The sequence below is a fragment of the Akanthomyces muscarius genome, chromosome 2 (assembly GCF_028009165.1).
Source record: "Akanthomyces muscarius strain Ve6 chromosome 2, whole genome shotgun sequence".
NCBI classification, from domain to species: domain Eukaryota; kingdom Fungi; phylum Ascomycota; class Sordariomycetes; order Hypocreales; family Cordycipitaceae; genus Akanthomyces; species Akanthomyces muscarius.
Genome location: NC_079242.1, coordinates 1451052 through 1468376, shown reverse-complemented (window position 1 = coordinate 1468376; position 17325 = coordinate 1451052). Strand labels below are relative to the sequence as shown.

At 53.1% G+C, this 17325-nt stretch overlaps 6 protein-coding genes across 6 annotated transcripts; 4 read left to right on the top strand and 2 right to left on the bottom strand.

Annotated features, from left to right (window-relative positions):
- Positions 1 to 922: 922 nt before the first annotated feature.
- On the top strand, positions 923 to 3613 carry LMH87_003587 (uncharacterized protein; the record flags this gene model as incomplete). The annotated part of the gene is made up of 2 exons (XM_056194681.1): positions 923 to 1475; positions 1530 to 3613. 2 exons carry the CDS (start codon positions 923 to 925, stop codon positions 3611 to 3613), a joined length of 2637 nt encoding a protein of 878 aa, XP_056048385.1.
- Positions 3614 to 4331: 718 nt separating this feature from the next.
- Positions 4332 to 5735, bottom strand: LMH87_003586 (uncharacterized protein; the record flags this gene model as incomplete). Its single annotated transcript, XM_056194680.1, has 3 exons — positions 4332 to 4789; positions 4842 to 5598; positions 5661 to 5735. 3 exons carry the CDS (start codon positions 5733 to 5735, stop codon positions 4332 to 4334), a joined length of 1290 nt encoding a protein of 429 aa, XP_056048384.1.
- Positions 5736 to 6622: 887 nt separating this feature from the next.
- LMH87_003585 (uncharacterized protein) lies at positions 6623 to 9025 on the top strand (the record flags this gene model as incomplete). Its single annotated transcript, XM_056194679.1, has 3 exons — positions 6623 to 6827; positions 6885 to 8818; positions 8879 to 9025. 3 exons carry the CDS (start codon positions 6623 to 6625, stop codon positions 9023 to 9025), a joined length of 2286 nt encoding a protein of 761 aa, XP_056048383.1.
- Positions 9026 to 9639: 614 nt separating this feature from the next.
- Positions 9640 to 10192, top strand: LMH87_003584 (uncharacterized protein; the record flags this gene model as incomplete). Its single annotated transcript, XM_056194678.1, has 2 exons — positions 9640 to 9835; positions 9936 to 10192. 2 exons carry the CDS (start codon positions 9640 to 9642, stop codon positions 10190 to 10192), a joined length of 453 nt encoding a protein of 150 aa, XP_056048382.1.
- A 2009-nt stretch (positions 10193 to 12201) lies between these two features.
- Positions 12202 to 15680, top strand: LMH87_003583 (uncharacterized protein; the record flags this gene model as incomplete). The annotated part of the gene is made up of 3 exons (XM_056194677.1): positions 12202 to 12293; positions 12455 to 15198; positions 15265 to 15680. 3 exons carry the CDS (start codon positions 12202 to 12204, stop codon positions 15678 to 15680), a joined length of 3252 nt encoding a protein of 1083 aa, XP_056048381.1.
- A 359-nt stretch (positions 15681 to 16039) lies between these two features.
- LMH87_003582 (uncharacterized protein) lies at positions 16040 to 16625 on the bottom strand (the record flags this gene model as incomplete). Its single annotated transcript, XM_056194676.1, has 4 exons — positions 16040 to 16076; positions 16139 to 16326; positions 16411 to 16491; positions 16623 to 16625. The coding sequence occupies 4 exons, from the start codon at positions 16623 to 16625 to the stop codon at positions 16040 to 16042; spliced, it is 309 nt and encodes a 102-aa protein (XP_056048380.1).
- Between the last annotated feature and the right edge of the window lie 700 nt (positions 16626 to 17325).

Below are 17325 nucleotides of genomic sequence, written 5' to 3'. Positions count from 1 at the left end.
TCTTACCAGTACTGAAGCGAGGGCTCCGGCTGTGCATGTGTTTTAGTGACAATAGCTCTACATTTCCAGATTAGGGTGTCTGCATCACTTTTGATTCCATGAATTCTGACCAAGACTTGACATCACCGGGCGTGCGAAACTTTGCCCAGTTTGATTTGGTATACAAACCAGCAGCACCAAGTGATTCTATAACAATATCACACTTTTCTATGGCTCCGGAAGAGTCCTAAAGTGACAACTGCTCAGATTAATTTCATTTTAGCCGTCAGCCACAGCTCCACAGCTTACAGCCGCCATCCAGCCCAGGACTCGTTGCTCGAGCAAATCTTAACAATCATTCCAAATTTCTTTTGCGTAAACGAACACATGAAAAAATACCCGGTTGCTTGTAACTCATTGCGGTTTTCTTTTCAGTAGGCTGTGCTGTCAGTGTGGCATCGCACGAGTCCAGAAGAGCGGCAAGCTCCTAGCAGCGCTACGCCCTTCAGCGAAGCTCTTCCCGCTCATTGCCATAGTTGGCGGCAAAAATTCAGCCTTGTGCTGTCCAAAAGCTTCCCTGCTAGGCAACATTGATGTCGATTGTTGTCACCCCTTGGCTACAGCGCCTCATGCCCATTCTTTCTGCGGGCTGCTTCGCCCTGCAGATGGATCAACCACCGCGCTAAAGTCTCACGAGAACAGACTAATGGAGCTCAGTCATGGCATGTCAGGCTCGTTGGCTCACTCGATCCCAACCATGGGCATTTCTTCTTCTTCTAGCTTTGTGGGAGACGTATGGAGTCATGGGTGATCAGGGGGGGTTATAAAATCCCTACACCCAGTTCACCGTTTCGAGTTGTGGTATAATTTTTCGTCGTCATCAAGTCCGCCGTTTGATGTCAGTCACGTTGCCACCTGGCGGGCGCGACAACAGAGCGAGAGGATGAGCAACGGTGCCAATTCCTCCCTCAGCAGGGAGTTTACTGCGGATCAACTACCACAAGACCCGTTTCTCCCTTTGTCGGAACTTCAAGGGCCAATCTTCCTCGACACTGAGGCCTGCTTTTGCGCTCTTCAGTCGGTTGAACTTGACCAGGGCAAAGATGCCGTCGCATGGCAGTGCGTGGGCGACCAGACCAAAGCTTATAAAACTCTCGACGGCAAATGGTTTCCCGCAAAGAATGGCAACAAAAGTGTGGCAACGTCATTCAGCGACGCGAGCAACCCACCCGACACGGATAAGCCTCTGTTTTTCGACGACAACGCCAAGGATTTGGTCGATTTAAAGGATAAGAAACCCCTTGGTGTATACAATGGTGCATGCACAGGCAAGAACAATACGAAATTTTCGCAATCAATTTACGAAGCCAATGAACAAATCGCTGCAAACCAGTACCCAATCTCTGGCGTGCCTTGCTTCCAGCCAGGCGCGGTCCCGCTCAAGATTCAATATGCAGACTCGTGGCAGAAGAACGGCTGCTCCGAGGGCTTTCTTTGTAAGTCGAGATTTATTGATATTTTGAGCACAAAAAGCTAAATAGCATTCAAAGGTCAAAACAATACGCTGAATTCACTTCCGGTGTTCTGTCCTCCTGTCAAAGAATGTCTCGAGGGCAGACTCGCGGGTTCAACTTGCAAGCTTAATGGCACAAACATCCCCATGGGCTATTTTGAGCCTGTCGTCTGCCAGGAAGGCTGGTATTGCCCCCCTGACAAGCATGGCAAGGCAACATTGCTCTGCCCGGCAGGCCACTACTGTCAACCAGGTGCCGCTACCCCGACTCCCTGTGCAGTCGGAAGCAGGTGCCCTGAAGGTTCGAAAAAGGAAACCTACTTTGTTCCTCTCGCCATCATGATCATTTTGGATATTTTTCTCCTCCTTGGCGTTTTGCTACTGCGATTTCGGTCGCGGTTGCGCAGCACGTCAACAGCCCGAGGCGTCGCTTTTTTGGAAAAAACAAAGGGCATGAGTGCACTGCAGGCTAGCATGGCGCAGTACGAGCGTCTGGATGACGAGAACGAGCATGACGCCGTACAGCAGGAAATGATCCCCATGGGGTCGACATATATGCCAGGACGTGATGGATGGCATGGATTCCAGGCTGTCTTTGACATGTACTCACAAACTGGCGAGGCCGAGACGAAGCCGGCCAACTCGGTTGAGCTTAACCCGCAGCTCAAGGCATTTGTCGACTCAATGCGCAGAGCAACAGATGCACAGGATTTCGGCCTTTCGTTTGGATACAACGGTCTTAGCTTCCATCCCAAGAGTAGCCCTCGCCCTATTCTGCAGAATGTCACTGGCTCGATCGAAGTCGGCTCGCTAGTTGCTGTCATGGGTGGCTCTGGAGCTGGCAAGTCTACATTTGTCAACGTGCTGATGGGCAAGACTACTCATACTGGTGGCATGGTCACTATCAACGGGATGCCAAGCAAGATCTCCCGGTATAAGAAGCTCATTGGGTACGTCCCTCAGGACGATATTGTCCTGCCGGAGCTTACTGTGTTCGAAAACATCCTGCACTCTGCAAGGATTCGTCTGCCACGGAACTGGAAGGATGAGGACATCAAGTCCCACGTCGAATGCGTCATTGATTGTTTGGAGCTCTCTCACGTCCGCGACTCACGCGTGGGTAGCATTGGAAAGCCTATTCTCTCTGGTGGGCAGCGCAAGCGAGTAAGCATCGGCATGGAGCTTGCCGCGGCGCCCATGGCTATTTTCCTCGACGAGCCTACCAGCGGCCTTGACGCAACTGCTGCTTCCTCCATCATGAAGACGCTGAAAGCTCTGGCGCGCCTTGGCATCTCTGTCATCACTATAATTCATCAACCGCGCGTGGAAATTTTCGAAATTTTAGACAATCTGATTCTTTTGGCCAACGGCCAGATCATCTACGAGGGTACTCAGATGGGTGCCAGCCAGTATTTCGGCAACATTGGTTTCCAATTCCCGCCGCACAGCAACTATGCCGACGTCATCACCGACATCATCACCGGTAATGGTCGCGACTACAAAAAGAGCGGCGATGTTTCCAAGGACGCCTTGATCGCTCACTGGGCAAGCCACATGACAACTCTGCCGCAGCGCCAGCAGGGCAACAACTACAGAGCATCTTCAGTCTACAACGAAAAGTCCATCAAGCAAGTTCTCGTCCAGCGCGGTGCTCCGCGGTGGAAGCAGATGTGGCTGTGCCTGAGTAGAGCTATGACGCAGCAGTATCGCATGAAAGGCGCCTTCGTCGCCGAGATGGGTCTGGCCGGCCTGGCCGGCCTTTTACTTGGATTGGCGATGAACTCGAGAAATGGGGTCATGTTCAAAGGCCTCTATAACTCTCCTTTTGAGCAGCTCTCTGTTGCTACAGATTTTGCTTCCGCACCGCAGCTTGCTCTTCTCATCGCCATCGCCATCGGTCTCGTCTCTGGTGCGCCCGGTGTCAAGACTTTTTCGGAGGAGCTGCAGCTTCACAAGCGTGAGGCCGAAGCTGGCCATTCTCGCGTCGCCTACTTCATTGCCAAAAATCTGTCCGTCTTTCCTCGTATGCTCCTCGGCTGCTTGCACTTTACTACGCCGCTCATGCTTCTCGCGACACCTATTATCCCTTGGGGCATTGCATTTTTGGCGAATGTATTTTAGTTTTACTGCATCTATGGCCTCGCCAGCTGCATCAGCATGGCTGTCCGTCGAGAGGATGCGCCGTTGCTTGCGACCATGATCAGCTTGATCGTTGGTATTTTGTCGGGGTCGGCGCCGCCGCTCTCCAGCGCCAAAAAGTGGCATATGGAATGGCTGTGGCGTGCTTCGCCTGGTACTTGGCTGGCTGAACTTTACTTTGGACAGTTGGTAGAACCCTTGCGATACCTTTACAGCGTTGACTTGGCTGCCAAAGCAACTGGCTTCCACCTGGATTTTCTTTGGCGAAACATGGCGATTTTAGTTGGCATCGGGACAATTTACCGCCTTGTGGCATACGTTGGTCTGGTATTTGGCCATCGACTTAGACGATAAATCCTCAAGGGGGGCAGAAAATACGCCTATAGTTGTTAGCAATACAAAGAGAGCCCGAGAGAGAAAAACAAGAAACTAAGAAGTATAAGAAAAACAAGAAGAATAAGGGAAAACAAGAAGATAGAAAATAATTATAAAAGAGAGCAGCGCCTTTTTTTGAACATCCACTTGATCCTCAACACGAAAGCTCATTGGTGCGAATGCGCTTTTCACGGATAATAACTAGCCCAGAGAGAGAAATGTCTAAGTTCTAACCATATCTTACATGCAAACTATACTTTCGTGATCGCTCTTGTGGACCAAAGTACACCGTGGTCGACGTCCGCCTACACGCTTCGTCCAACTCTCACACCTGATGGTGGGCGTCCAACAACTGTAGCACAATGGCAAGAGGGCCCGTCTCACTCTGCTTGCCATCCATATCCGGGTACTTTTCCAGTAACGCAGTCTTGTCCTGGCGCATTTTGCTCAGCGACTCTTCCAGGCGTCGCAGTGCCTCAATCTTCTCTACGCCGGGTAGTGACTTGGGCCTCAAGACGTTTCTTTCAGCAATCGCAGCATTCCAATATTTTGCTTTGTCCCAGATTTTCTTGTCCTTGTCAGATAAATTCGCTGGTTGTTGCTCAAAATTGTCCGACATGACGCAGGGATACATGGCCGGGGACAGGGCGCGCAGTCCTCCGCCGACGTCACTGAAGCTAGCAAAGTAGTGCTCTTCGACAGGGTGATTGATGGAAGCAAAGTCGAAATCAAGCAACGCAGTGACTTTTTTTGATTCTTTGTCATATAGCAAGTTGTTCATCGCTAAGAAGTGTGTCAGTTATCGGCCGTCTGACGCATTGTCGCGGTTACTCACTGAAGTCCGAATGGATGAGGCAGCGCTGTGCGATGTCTACACCACGAAGCACTTCTGCCAGGCCACCATCACTGAGAAATTCCTCCACGCGCTCAATCAGCCGAGCGCTCGACGTTTTGAGAAAAGACGTCGGTTTGGCACCGTCAAGAAGACCCCGTAGCTTTTCTGTCCAGAAGTCGGACAAGGTCGCCCAAGGGCCACCCTGTCTCATGGCCGTCTGGCCACTAACCATATTTCCATGGCTGTCAAAAGCTAGGCCGCCAAATTTATCTGCAGTGGGTGGAATAACAGCTTTTTGCAGTGCGGCGTAGATGTCAGCAATCTGCAGGATCACCCTCTGCTGGTCTTCTGTAGACAATTTTGGAAATTCCGTGTCGAGGTCCTTGCCAGTCTTGAATTCGCAGATCGACCATCCGAAATTCTCCTCTTCTGGCTCCTCCAAGGACTTGGGCTGTATCCAGGCGTAAATCTTGGGAATGAGACCGTTGAGCCCGGCCGCATTCAGAGCCTCCCGCGCTAAAGCAGAGCATGCCACTTCATTTTCCACCCGGTTTGTGTGATTCAAGTCCGCCACTTTCAAGTTGCTCATACGAATGATGAAGGTAGAAAGGCCGGTGTCAGGTGCTTGAGCAGTTCCTGGCTGCCTGCCGGGAAAATGCTTGGCCAATGCTGGCTCCTGCAGATTGATTTTATAAATGAAATTGTTAAAAGGGAATGGAAATTGCAGTGAATAAGCTATTGGCGTAACAGCTTCGGACTATGCAGCAAAAGGTCAGCTAATGGAGTGACTATCATTGGTGACCTGTAAGTGCAGCTCACCCTTAATCCGAAATCACCTAAAATGGTCTGAATCATGGCCAGTCGTCGGTCATAGCCGACCTGGTTCACATTCATCTTGTATATTTGTAGTATTTCTGTGCCATCTAGTGTCGGAGACAAGTGAGGTCTGATTGACAGCTATTTATACTTGACAGGATCATCAGTACTCGTAAAACTTCCATCTGACGGTTTGCGCAAGCCAATGTACAGCCGTGAATATGATCACCATCCATCCCTACAAGGCTCGGAAAGTAATTAAGCGATGGCACGCCCCATTTCAGTTTGCTCGGGGACCTACTAGGTAAGTTAGTGCGTTGAACACTGTACGCCGGCCGCTCCACTGTGTCGTAGCCTTGCCGGTGGTCGCGTTGAATACCGAGTTCACAGTGGTACCAGTACAGTGCATCGAGACTCGCTAGTTTCACGCCCCAGAGTCAGCCAGCTGCCTCATTCTTACTTAAGCATTGTTTGCTCTTTTACGTTTCTTGCCTCGCCTTTGTCCGCTTTTCCTTCTACAGCATCATGACCATCACCAGCTTTAGCTCTATGTTACAGCGCAGCGCACACGGGCTGCGCGTTGACCCGCCCCGAAAACTACAATCGGTAGCAAGTATGTCTGGAGCGACGAAAAAAATAGTTGATATATTAAACGCCGTCTTTTGAAGTTGACATTTCACGTCGTCCCATGTCGCCTCGAGCAGAATGTGATTAGCTAAGCCGATGGCGGCCAGAACCACAGCCAGGGTGCCAGAGCGCGCGACAGAAGGATGGACCCACTCAGCTTCAAGGCAAGACGGCAGCGCTGCAACGCGACGAGGCACGCCCACTCGCGAGGCAAGCTACCAAACGTAGACCAACTCTTAGCCATTCTACACACGCAGATGGCATCCTATCTCCTGGACCCTGAAGCGCCTCAAAGTATCGTGACGTCGCTGCGAGTCTCGTAGCCGCGCACAAGGGCCATGGCGGACGAAAACAAGCCCCCCGTCACCAAGGTCGAGGTGGTGTCACCAAAGGACACCTCCGGCATCAGTGATGGGCCCGTCGCATCGCTGCGAAGCTCGCTCGAGGCGCGCGCGGATCCGGACGCGCAAAACACCGTCACCGACTTTATCGATTTTACAGAGTACCTACCGGCCGACATTGTCCGGTCCCTCACCCTCATCGGCAAGCTCGACGAGACGTACCACCAAGCCTCCCTCAAAGTTGACGACCTGACCACAGCATGGGCTCGGTTGCCCTCGATACCGGCACGTGAGCGTCCGGTACCACTTCAACTTCGTGCGGATATTTCAAAACATATCAGGCACGCTGTCGATTCGCGCACATTTGCGCATACCGAGGCAGTCCGCATGTCCGAGAACGTGAACCGCCATTACTTCAAGGCCAAACTCCTCCTCGAAAAGCTGCAGACTATGATGGAGAATTATCCCGCCGAAGACGAAAAGAGCCCGGCAGAGGCCAAATCACCGCAAATGACCCGCGCCAAGATCACGGCTCGCCCAACCGGGGAGGATGGCAAGAAGATTAGTCGGCGCAGAGTGCCCAGGATTACGGTTCCTGGCGAAGTTCTCGCGCCGTACGACATCGAATACGATACTTTCTCGGACGACAGCGACATTAGCACCGATGAAGAGTCCGATGCGGCCACCAACCGCAGAACACCCGGCCCGCCCAAGATCAAGCTCATCACCAGCAGAGGAGTGCCAAAGACTATAAGTCGGCCCGTGCGATCACTTTCATATCCTTCTGCAGCACTGACTGCCGCTGCTGCCGCGAATGCTGCTGCCTTGCTCAATCCTCCGCCACAGAACGCAGTTGCTGGCAGTAAGGATGCGCCCTGGCTACAGCTTACCCAGTACGAATTGGCTGTGCTTAGAAAGCGCATGAAAAAGAACGCTGCGTGGGCTCCCAGTGAGACCATGATTGCCAGAGAGCTCAAATCTCTCGGCCGTGGACCAGAAGCCTACCGGGAGGCCAAGAAAACGGCTGAGGACGAAGGACGTACATTCGACGCGCAAGTCCCAACTCTGGTGACCGATGACGAGTCTGGCTCGCAGCAGTTACCCGCTGGCGCTATTAGTGCTGATCTGCTCGATTCCACCGATATCCCCACTAGCAACAAGGGAATGAAGTTGAACGAGGCTAAAAAGCTGAAGCGGGAGGCTTTGGCGAAGCAGGCCGCCGAAGAGGCGGAAGAATCGGAGCGGAAGATGCGGGAGGCTGCCCAAATGTTCCTCCAAACTGATAAATCCAGCGGTGAAAGGAATCAGCAAGCCAGTAAGTCGCGGTCAGGCTCACGAAGTCAGCCAAAGCGCAAGCGCGATGGCGATATCGAAGACGACAAAGCCACGCCCGTACCCACAGAGACGCCACGCAACACCAAGCGCACAAAGATTGAGACACCCGTGCTGCCACCAAGGCACCCGAGCTTCAATAACGAAACATCTGCCACCTCAAGCGTCGCTACGCCTGCGAGCAGTGCCCCTCCGCCGACTACACAGACACCTGTTCCAATCCCCATATATACCAGATCAGCGTCTGCGGCATCACCTGCAGACCATAGCACGCCTACGATAACTACTTCAATACCAGTGAAGCCTCCGGCGCAAACGCCTGTGCCTCTTCCTAAAACAGAACAGAGACATACTATTACGCCAGTCTATCCACCGGTGCGAGACATGCTTTCTCGGGAAGCTAAAAAGACACAACTCGCAACCCCACAGCCTGAGCTAGGCCCTCGGCGATCAGTGTCGCGAGGGCTCACACCGGGTGCAGAGCCAAATCGGCGTCCTGGATCGCGGGGCAAGGCTATGAGTCAAGAGCCGCCTACCCTGGCTTCGGACCGCCCGCGCCGAGCAAGCACCACGAGAAACACACCAGTGCCGGAGGCTAAGCCACCGGTGCGCCGCACGAAACGTCCTGCTCCTGGCATAGTAAGCACCACTAGCAGCGGCGGTAACAGCGCCGTTGGCAAGCGGAAAGCCGCGCCCAAGAAGAAGGCTCGCAAGATCAAGATCGGCACTACTGAGACTGACATGGAGTATGAGATGGAGGAGGTGGACGACGAGGGGAAACCCATCGATCCCAGTGAGCCACGGTACTGCATCTGCAATGGAGTCAGCTTTGGTACCATGATCCAATGCGACAATTCCGAGGTATGCGCTACGAAGCGACAATACTGTAGTTTCGCGCACTTGACTAACGACCGTGTTCAGAATTGTAAATACGAGTGGTTTCACCTAGAGTGTGTTGACCTCACAGATATCCCTGCGCGCACAACCAAATGGTACTGCCCCGACTGTCGCAGGGTCCTCAACATTGGTGAAAAGGGCGAAGTGAGCGCACGTGGCGTCAAGAAATAGTGGCCACTGCAAATTTCTCGCAACAATTTTACCTGCAGGGCCTAGATAAGAGGCCATAACGGTGCCGCGCCAAATTCCACGTGCTATCGCTCTGATATAACTACGAATACCTTGCCAGCGGCGAGTATCCAACCCGAGAAGGTATGCTCAGCAATATACTTCAAGGGCGGTATTCGATCACAGTATTTTTTTACTTCTTTTATCCTCTTCCAGATTTGGTGCGGATCAGGCGGCGCGAGACGGTTGCTTTTTTTTTCTCTCTTTTACTATTGCCAGTTTATACGCGTTTGGCGTTTTCTTTTTTTACTTAGGAATATGTAGGACTTTGGTTTCATGAGAAGCGACGGCAACGAGTATCAGAGCAATTTAGTACCATTTTATCTCACCTGATGCTCGTCGCAAACTCAACTTTGCACCCGTCGGGTGAGGCCAGTCGGGTGTGGGGTGTCGCTGTCGGATATGGGTGTGCCCCGCCAAATGCCGTCATCCGCGATGCCGAAGCTTGCGAGTTTCTACTCTGCATCTCATTGCTAATTAACAGATTTGATTTCTGATATTAGACCGACTAATTCACGTTGTGTATTCTTTCTATTTCACTTTACTCCATAGCTATAATGGCGTCCTCGGTACAGGGAGGTTACTTTCCAATGTACCCCGTCCAAGATCTCCTGCCGGACCCGGAGATCCGGACCTTCATCACCAACTTTTACCGCATCTCCGACAACCCAGACTCCAACGAGCTGTGGGTGAGCCACTTTACCGAAGATGCGCAGGTCACCATGGGCAACGACACGGGCCGCGGCCAGCAAGGTGAGCAAGAACAAACACACACACACACCTTTCCCTTGACAAGACAAGCAACGATTTGGAGAGAGCAAAATGGCCAACGACTAGAGGGGGAAATGTGCAGCGATTCGGGAGCTTCGCGAGAAGATGTGGACCGTCGTGGCTGAGCGCAAGCACACGGTCAACAAGGTCTTTCCGGCGCGATTCCAGGACGAGGACGGCGAGTGCGAGTGCATGCTGTTTGGCGACGTGCATCTCAAGACCAAGGAGGGCCAGGAGCTCGTTGTGCCCTGGGCGGGCCATGCGACCCTGACCAAAGCCGTCGATGGTCCGAAGGAAGAATGGAAGTTTTCGCAGTATCGAGTTTGGCTCCAGAGGTGATGTCACTCTTTTACTCTGTACTTTAGCATACTCGGACTGGGAAGTTTGCAGACGCTGGGTTTTGATGTTACAGACTGCAACTCATGGTAGAAAAAAGAAGAAGAAAAGGCATAAGAAACTCGTGTTTGTTATCGAAATATGACTACTCGGACAATTCTGTGAGGCTTAAAACTTGTATCCTCTCTGGACTTAGTCAAGCCGCTCCCACCCTGGATGCATGCATCCTTCTGCCCGAGTGGTACCCTATACTGTCACGGCCTCCTGGTTATCCTGGTAGCTTGATAGAAAATTCATGTTTCTGTTGTCACTTTTTGTACAGGTGATGTGCGACAGAGCCTCGTCAGCTAGAGCGTTGTAGATAACATGTATACATGCCACGCTGTCCGCCGTAGCAGGTGGCCATCCAGTGCCGTGACCAGCACAACGCCGTCACCGGCCAGGATTTTATGGCGGAGTCTGAGCCAAAAGCAAGCGAAACATCAACACTTCAAAATTCAAACATTCTCTTATAATGCTGATTACACTTTATTGTATATTTTGCATTATCTACTTGGTAGAGCATTAATGTGGTCTTGACGCGGAGTAAGGCCTGATTCTGAGTCGCACTAGAGACATGCTCGTCTTTGAGCCACTTCAAGACGCTGTCCAGGGAAGGCTGTTTCAAGAAGCCTTGTAGTATCACTTCTGAGTCATCTGCAGCAACACTGCCTGCATTCTTGAACCCTGCCTGGTGGCTTATGTGCAGTGACGAATCGTGCCTGTATTGAAGAAGACAAGGCGCTCCGCACCACAAGAGTTCAAACTTGGTATTGGGCTTCGGAGTTGGCAGAAAGACAAGCCAGTTACCTTATCATTGATTCGGTTTCTGAAGCAGCCGGATGACACTGGCATCGAGTAGGTAGGCTTTAAACCGACCAAGTGTCGATGGCAGGAGACGGCCTCGGGACGCGTGCAGACGTGGCTGTAGGCTAGAGGCTCCACGTGATGGTTCTTGTCTGGGCTGAGCCTGAGCGACGGCTGTAAAGGGCCTAGCGGCAGTTTACAGTGTCTATTGTTAGCGTGTTACTCACTTGGCTGGTGGCGCGACGGGCTGGTATCAGTTACCTGCGGCCAGGCTGCACGTCATGACCGCACATGGCCAAGTAGCAGGTACATTCCCGGCAAGGAGCAAATTCAGCCAGCAAAGTGCCCCATGTGGCCGGAACCTTGATGCTGGACACGATCCGCATCAACTGCAGTAGCCTGCAGTAGCCTGTAGAGAGCGTTCTGGCTGTTAAGATACGGTATCAGGTACATGCCTTCCCCCCCCCCCATCCCCTTCAGCACACCCCGCCCCCCGCATCGGCATCTTTCAGCGCTCTCTAGCGGTCCACGGGGATGCTCCAACGTGCTCCGGCGTCCTTCAGCAGGCTCCAGCGCCAGGTCCCAGAAGGCCACGCACCTGACGGTTCCCCGTTCCTAAGCGCCATACAGGTGACATCAGTCACGTCCATGCCCGTTCCTCGGCGTGCCTCGATCTCTCGTCCCTTTCCAACCATCTCTATGACCAATTTGCAGACGCCTCCAACGAACATATACCGCGCTCTTTAATACCACGACCATACGCATTGTTCAATAGATTTCTTTGCTTGTGCATATTTTATATCTTTTCTTTGCTAATAGACGACTTATCGCTGCGGCTGCGCCGTTTGCCCCGCCGCTTCTGCTACTCCAAATTCCGCCATCCCGCGCAGATCAAGCTTGCACCGCGTACCAACAAAACGACCTGGGAGCACATATATAATTAATACAACCTAGTCGAACCCGTTGCGCAAAACACCCGAGACCTCGAAATCCGTCTACCAGAAGCTATCCAGCTCGCGTTGCACCATCGATAGCTACACACTGCTGCAAGGTACACCCCGCCATACTGGCTGTATGCCCAGTACGCCAGCTACCGCATCGCGACACCAACACGGCCGCCTCGGCCTCTAGGGTCGTCCAGCTCCAGCTCTCTGCGCGTTCCGACGATGGGAGGCACGAAAAAGGACAAGAAACGTGCCAAAGCCGCCGCCGGAGGCATAACCGCTGCCGTCACCGAGCAGGGTGCCGCCCAGTTGTCGTGAGCTTCCCTTGCCTGCCCCCTCCCTCAGACCCCCGACATCACCCCGCCCCGTGACCTCGAGGCTACCACCTGCTACCCTGCCATCTCCAACAATCAATATTCCCTCATGGTAAATCGTTCTAACTTCACCATGCTGACATGAATTCTGTGATGGATAGACTCGGTAATGCCTCCAGCACCGCCTCGAATCAGAGCCAGCCGACCTCGGACGCGTCGTCACCTCCCATCAACACCCCGGATCTCAATCCCGTCGCCGCTCCAAATGGCCACGCCGAGGTCTCGCCCATGCTCGATGCCATCTCTGCGAGTAGCGCCCCTAGCATGGTGAATGAATGGGCTCGCAGTGCCATGGCCGGCTCCCCAGGCAATCTCATCAGTCTAATGGGCGAGTCGCCGCCAACGCAGCCCTCCTCGTATGAAGACTCGGGCCGCCTTCACCATGGCTGGGGCCAGCGCAACTTCATGACCCCGTCGCCGGCGTCCCCTTCTCCCCCAAACCGCCGACCGTTGAGCTACCACATGGATGCCCCATTCCCGGCTGGCGAGACGCCTCCGCGCACGGCAGGTGCTGCCAGCAGACCGGCCTCGATGCAGTCGCCCTTTCAGCACAGTCGTCTGGCCTCGCACCCAGCGCTCCCCCATCAACCCCAGGCGCATTTCTACGGAGCTCCGGATATCGACATGAACTCGACGCCGCAGACTGGACGCAAGGCTGGCGACGATGGCCTTTATTTTGGTTTCGACACCTTGCCCCGATTGGATGACGTCTCTGCTGGCTCAGATGACGTGGTACTAGCCGGATACAATGGCGGCTTGGACGTCTATGCCATTACCAAGAGAGGACTTGAGCCTACTGCATGTCTCAGAGGCCTGCGTGGTACAGTGCATGCCGCCAAGATTTTGCCCTGGACATTCGGCCCCAAGGACACCGTCGGACCTTTGATTGCCGTGACCGTGCATGGACCCGTGCTTCCGGCCCATGCTGCCGACGACGCAGCAACACAGGATGCATTGGACAATCTCGGGAGAGACGGCACAGCCAGCCCTAGATCGGTAGCAACCCACCAAGATGCCTTCCACCGGACGGGACCCAGCATCGACTTTTACCAGACCACTGTGGAGGTTTATTCTCTCAAAACATCCAGGCCCGTCGATGTGCTCCTCGAGGCACCCAAAGTTGCTGTAAATGCTGGCGTGTCCATTGCAAGCACGCTTTTCAGACCTCCATCGCCCAGTGGCGCTTTCACAATCAAGGCAGACGGAGGGACTATCCTAGTCTGCTCGGGTTATACAGGCGAGTGCTGGGCGTACACCCACCTTCCAGAAACCCAAAACGGTCATACCTTTGCTTGTATCGGAAAACTGTGGACTTGCCTGCAGCATAGCTATCGGAGTGAAGTTGTTGAGGAATCAGGTAAGGCTGCGCCGTCAACAACCGAGGTTCGCTTCAGTCCTCATACACCCGTTGTCGCTCTCGATGGTCGCTGGATTGCCTATTGTCCTGCAGCGCCTTCGTCGCAGACATCTCTTCGTGCGCACCTCCCTGTCCCGATTCTCGGCCGCGGCCCTGGTGCCGGCTCGATGGCACCGCCTCATTTGCCCCAGTCCAGTCTGTCTGTAGATTTGCCAATCTCGGACAGCATGGTCAACAAGATTATGCGCGAGACGACTCAAGAGCTGATCCAAGGTGCCAAATGGGTTGGCAAGCAGGGACTACAGGCTTGGAACGCGTACTGGAACAAAGGTAGCACAGCGCAAACTCAGCAGCAACAAGCTCGGTCGCCTCCTCAGCAGCAATGGGCCGCCCCGCAGACCACCAGGCAAGATCCTACACAATTTCCGCCTACTCATGGTACGAATGGTAGTGCTGCCAGCAAGGACCCTGGCCTGGTCTCCATCATTGACGTGCTCTCGCTGCCGCTTTCCTCAACTGTCCATCCACTGGCCACATTTGCGCCTCCTGGCGGTTGTAGTGTCTTGTCCTTCTCGCCCTCGTCTCTAAACTTGTTTACTGCCAGTACCAAGGGAGATGTTCAGACTGTTTGGGATTTGCTGAGAATCCAGCACACACACTCATCTCCGTTGCAAGCTTCTGTCTCAACAAACGCCAATGTCGGGACCCAAGTGAGGCAGGTGGCACAGTTCTCTCGTATGACTGTTGCACGCATCGTTGATGTATCTTGGACAGGACCCCAGGAAGATCACATTGCAATGGTAACTGAACGCGGCACTGTGCACCTTTTGGATATGCCATTCAGTGCATCCATGTGGCCTCCTCCTCGCCGGCGCAAGATTGCCCCCACTGCTGGAGCTGAATCGTCTGAGCCTACCAGTTCTGCTGTTTCGATTGCGTCTGGGGCTATTGGTGCCGCCTACCAAGTGGCAAAACCCTTTGTTGCTCGTTCCCGTCGCAGCAGTAGTAACAACGCCACGGTGACGACGAGCACATTCAGGGACACAGCCGCGCAAGGAGGACGAGTCATTGCCGCTAGCATTAGCAGCTCTTTGGGCAAGACTGGCTCTGCCATCAACCAACTTCGACATACCGGAGAGAACCGAGTATCGCTCCCTTCGATTCTAAGTCTTCCCTCTTCGCAGTGCGTTAGATGGCTGTCAACGCGCAAGTCGCAGCACCTTTATGCTCTTGGTGGCGGTATCGTACGAAAGTATCCTAGCCGAAGTCGGCGCGTTACTTCTAAGCGAAGCAAGAGGCTGTCCCGCGCAAGCCGTTACAAGGATATGAATGTGCCTATTCTTCCCCATGATAGGCTTGCGCCCATTGTCCGACGGTTCCTAGAGGGTGACATCTCGGAGGATCACTTGGACTTGTCCGATCTTGAGATGGATGCAGGTAACACCATGACTCTGAACCGCCACACTGCCAAGGCCAAGCGAAGCCAGGGTATGATTTCTGCTATTCCGCAGGCCGAGATAGAGACTAGTGCTCCTTATCAACCCTTCCATACAGATCGCCGAGTCGCTGTCTACGAATATGCCAGGGACGGACAGATGGAGCCAATTACAACGCTTCTTGCGGATACTGGCCTTGATGACCATCAGCAATCATCCAAGAAGAAGAAGAGCCGACAGCCAAAGTCGAGTGCGGCTGATGCCTCGGAATCAAGTGTCTGGGCGTTTGGTCTCGATATCCCCACCAACGTGCTGAATATGGGTTTTCTGGCGTCAGCGGACGATGGCATGAATGGTATCGATGACAGCCAGGCACTGCCACCCTCTGCCATGGAGAGGCTCATGCAGATAGGCGATCAGGAGCAGATTGTGGTGACAACAAGACGCCGACGAGGTCGCCTCGGTGAGCCAGATGAGGATGGATTTTTCGAGGACGATTGCGAGGTGCTTGATTTCGCCGACCAAAGGGTTTAGTTGGATATTTGACTTGCCTGTTATCGCAACGTTGTGACGTTTTGAACCTTGGTGTATTTCCTTGACTCGTCTTTGGCCATGCCACTTCTCAGCTTTTTTGTTACTTTGGTATTGCGCAGACGTTACACGAACACAATGCACTACTTTCGCGATGCTCCTCGTTGTGTGGATTCTTGAACTTGTTATTTCTGTCCTTTCTATCCTCCGGATACATAACACACTCGTTTCGTTGCCCGACTTACAGGTGGCAACTCGTGCGTCTGTTCATTACCGAATAGAAACCATATTAGATACCCCCAATAGTACCAATCCAAGTTTGGCCGCAAAAATAAACATGAAATTCTTCCTCTAGGCTCCTCCTAGACCGTGAATAGTAGTTCTCTGTGGCCCTTGATTCTGGTGCTCGTTCGATCGTAAGCGAGCGTATCGAGGTTTTTGCGATTGTTGAGATTTTTTACGCCTTCTTCTTGCTGGCGGCGGCGGCCTTGGCCTTGGCGGCCTTCTTGCGGTTGCTTCGAATCATGACCATGCCGAGGAACGAGCCGACGACGGCGGAGCCGAGGAGGATGAGGATGACGGGGATGCGGATGGCCCAGACGCGTGGGAGGAACAAGTTTTGGAGCGGATGGTCGTCGTCGACAAAGGGCTGCGCGAGGAGGAGGGTCAGTCAGTAAACGGTGTCGTTTTTCTAGTCGATGATGCGCGCTGGGACAGCAATGGCAAAACGTACCATCAAAAGCGTCCACACGGTATAGTACAGGAACACAACGGTGGCGGCCACGAGCATGGCGAGGCCGACGAGTCTGTCAAACTGCTTTCGAGTTAGCCAAGAGGATTCTTCTTTTCTCGCGAGGCGCACATTGAAGGACGAGGGGCTGCGATCAATGTGTCGACGCAGCTAGGGGCCGCGCGGGGAGGAGCGAGCAATCGTGGACGACGAACCATTTTGGTGTGTAAAAAGGAGCAATGTAATGCGACTGCGGTCAGTGGTAATAAGAAGATGAGTATTTGAAGAACGAAGAAGGCGGCTGCCGCGTTTGCGAGGACGAAAGGCGAGAAGAAAGAAAGGAGTGTGTGGTTGAGAGAGGGACGGGAAAAGGGTCGAATTTGGGTGTCGTTTGGAGTTCTAGCTTCGTAGCTTTGCGCTTCTCGACGCTGGCTGGACCTCTCTCCGTACACGTAGCACCAAAAAAAGGTCACCCACCCGCCTGTAAATCTGGGTCTCAACGCGACTTTCAGGAGGCGCGTGCGGAAGCTGTGGCGGTGCTTCATTTGGGACAGCCACGACGTGTGGCGCAGACAGCCTGCGACTAACACGGGTCCTGCTGGGCGACATGTCGTTTCTACACGAAAGGTCAGAGACAAACTACAGTATTCATTGTAGCGCCTATCTCTTAGCTTGATGAATATCTATTTCCTAGATACATATACTACATCTTTAACGAAAACGAGGCCACTATCCTACAGCTCCAGCATACTAGCACAACTACTAGCGGTCGCCGTATAGCGTCACATCTCTAGAACTATCGTACAGAGCCATATCTATCTATTCAGTATAATTTAGAGGTGATCACATTACTTAATTATGTACGTTCCAAAAATTTAATAGCATATTGTAGATACAAGGTTGACGGGCGGAATGGCT